General features: G+C 39.6%; 1 protein-coding gene across 1 annotated transcript; it reads right to left on the reverse strand.

Annotated features, from left to right (window-relative positions):
- Nucleotides 1-214: 214 nt before the first annotated feature.
- Nucleotides 215-1,900, reverse strand: MED31 (mediator complex subunit 31). Its single transcript, XM_089490330.1, has 4 exons — nucleotides 1,876-1,900; nucleotides 1,554-1,628; nucleotides 1,110-1,206; nucleotides 215-407 (listed from the first exon to the last, which is right to left on the reverse strand). The coding sequence occupies exons 1-4, from the start codon at nucleotides 1,898-1,900 to the stop codon at nucleotides 215-217; spliced, it is 390 nt and encodes a 129-aa protein (XP_089346456.1).
- Between the last annotated feature and the right edge of the window lie 521 nt (nucleotides 1,901-2,421).

A 2,421-nucleotide genomic window follows, 5' to 3' on the forward strand; every position in this document is an offset into this window, starting at 1 on the left:
CCTATTTATCTTCTCACCGAAATGTGTAGACAAGGAATGACCGATTGACAAGCAGACAGCCATTGTGTTGCCTGGTGCAAAGTGCACTTTACTTTAACCAGGTTCTGCATCTGTAGTTGGTGAGGCAAGTAATAAGGCAAGTAACCATATTGTCCTTAAGTTACTTGATATCTGGCAATATATTTTGACTAGACAGACACATTACGTGTGAACATCATTTTCCAATAGTGTTGTTCTGCTGTTGCTGTTCCGTCAGGGCCTGCTGGAGTCTCATGCGCTTGCGGGAGTAGTGCTGCCAATGCAAAATCTGCTGCTCGTCTATGAATTTGGCACACTGGGCATTCACTAGCTCCTTGCGGAAGTGTTCATACTGCAGCAATTCCAACATGTGCAAGCACTGCGGGTATCTGGAAGGGCAGAAAAGTGGGGTGAGAAATTTCGAACAAAATGGACGGAGATGAGCAATTTCAGAAATATCTTTTGAGGCAAGACCAGTACAGCAATGCCAACGTTTAAGGACAATCCTTCACCACTGATGGTTGTGACCGACAGGTCCATGCTTAAATAAAAATATTAAATGATGGCCTCTTAAAAGCCTTTCAAGTGTGAAAGCACATGATACTGGGAGTTTGTACTTGGGGAAAAACATCTCCCATCCCCCTTTCATGGGGCCAAATGGTTGCATAACAAGAGCCTAAAAGCTCTCGGTGAAAGACCACAGGTTGTCTACTATCCATAACTATGCACTATGTTTTATGCGATTGTGATTACCACTACAAACCTGTATACTAACTGAAAATAATGAAACTGAAGTCTAAAGAAGAAGAATAACCAAGGCTGGGATACCGGTAATCTTCATTTTTTTTGGTAAACAATAAATTAGATTAAATTTCTTTTCGCATATAAATAAGCACTGCTTAGTATGTTAAAGCCACTCCTCATCTCATTAGTATGGCTACAAAGTAAATCTAAAGGACACAGAAACTGTGAATTAAATCTACAACATGCGACATGTTATTTTGACTTTATATTTACGACTGTTCGGTATTGAACGCTTATTTTATGTTATAGATCATTCATGAAGCTAATGACTTTCCTGCTGTACTTACTTCAAGTATTTGGCATAGTCTGGATCCTTCCAGTACAGTAAGTACTTCAAGTAATTCACAAATGATTTGTCTTTGAAGTATCCTCTTTGTGCTAGAACTATAGAAATATAAGAATGTTAGAACATAAATCCCTAAGGCTGTATGGTTTCATTATATTCAGAACAAGTCCTGCAGAGTAACATTTAACAATCGGCTAGGTCATAAGTCTGGTTATACCGGTAACTTCTTTATTTACATATAGATGGATATGATGTCACTCCTTTGTAAGGGCTAAAAGGCTGCTCAACCATAGGGTGCCTGTATGCTGGCGCAAAGGAACACTGGATATATAACTGGACCCACTGTTATATTATAATTTATTTTTTTCTCTACAAAGTCACATAAATCATAGCTATAATCTATTTGGAATAAGGTTTAGGAGATAATTCCCCTTCCGGTTCTCACAATTTAGGTAGTTCGGGTTTGCCAGACATTGAACAAATTCCAACTCCAACTGGAATCGTATCCGTGACTGTTCATCTGCAAATGTAAACACAGAAACGGTTAAATTCAGTAAATTGTGGGTGAAATAGTATTCTGGGATTAGAAAAGGCTTCCTCATTGACGCCTTCTAAAGAAATGAAACGTACAATCCAACTGGAGGCTTTACGTACACCTATACCGAAATGAATGATATTGGAAGGGTAATCATTTCATCAGGCGTCTTCTACGTACGTTAAAGTAAAAGATGCGTAAAACGGACGAACACCACAAAAAAGCCATTTACCTGTCTCCATGGCCGGTGCCGCCATTCTGCTAATCAAGCCGGAAGGCTCCAGTCGCCCAAATTAGCGGAACCAATGAAAATCCATCGGCAATATTAACCGGAAGCCGCAAAAAGTAGGTGGGGCTTTGGAGATGCGGTTCAAGCCTCGTTTTGAAAGCTAGCGGAATTTGTGCTGAGAAAGTTTTTTGTTTTTTTTAAACTCATTATTTGCGATGAAGGCAGTTGATTATTTTATTAGATTCGTGCGCTGCTATCTTGTAGTCGAATAAAGGTGTTTTGGGGCATTTTACAAACTTAGGCTAGGTTATGTATGCACTAAAACACACATCGCCTGCTGGAAAATAATAACCAGCAGAGGGCAGCGCAGCCATTTTTTACTCAGACATAGAACCATGGAATTTGTCTGCAAATAGGATCTATTCCAGGGGTGTCCAAGTTGTTTCTGCAGTGGGCCACTTAATCAGAATTGTATACGTGCGAGGGCCGCACTCATTTTTCACTGAGAGAAAATATGGCCTTTAATAAAATATGCAGATTAAAATAAAG

This window comes from Sceloporus occidentalis, unplaced genomic scaffold (assembly GCF_023333645.1).
Source record: "Sceloporus occidentalis isolate IW3139 unplaced genomic scaffold, rSceOcc1.0.p SCAF_43, whole genome shotgun sequence".
NCBI classification, from domain to species: Eukaryota; Metazoa; Chordata; class Lepidosauria; order Squamata; family Phrynosomatidae; genus Sceloporus; species Sceloporus occidentalis.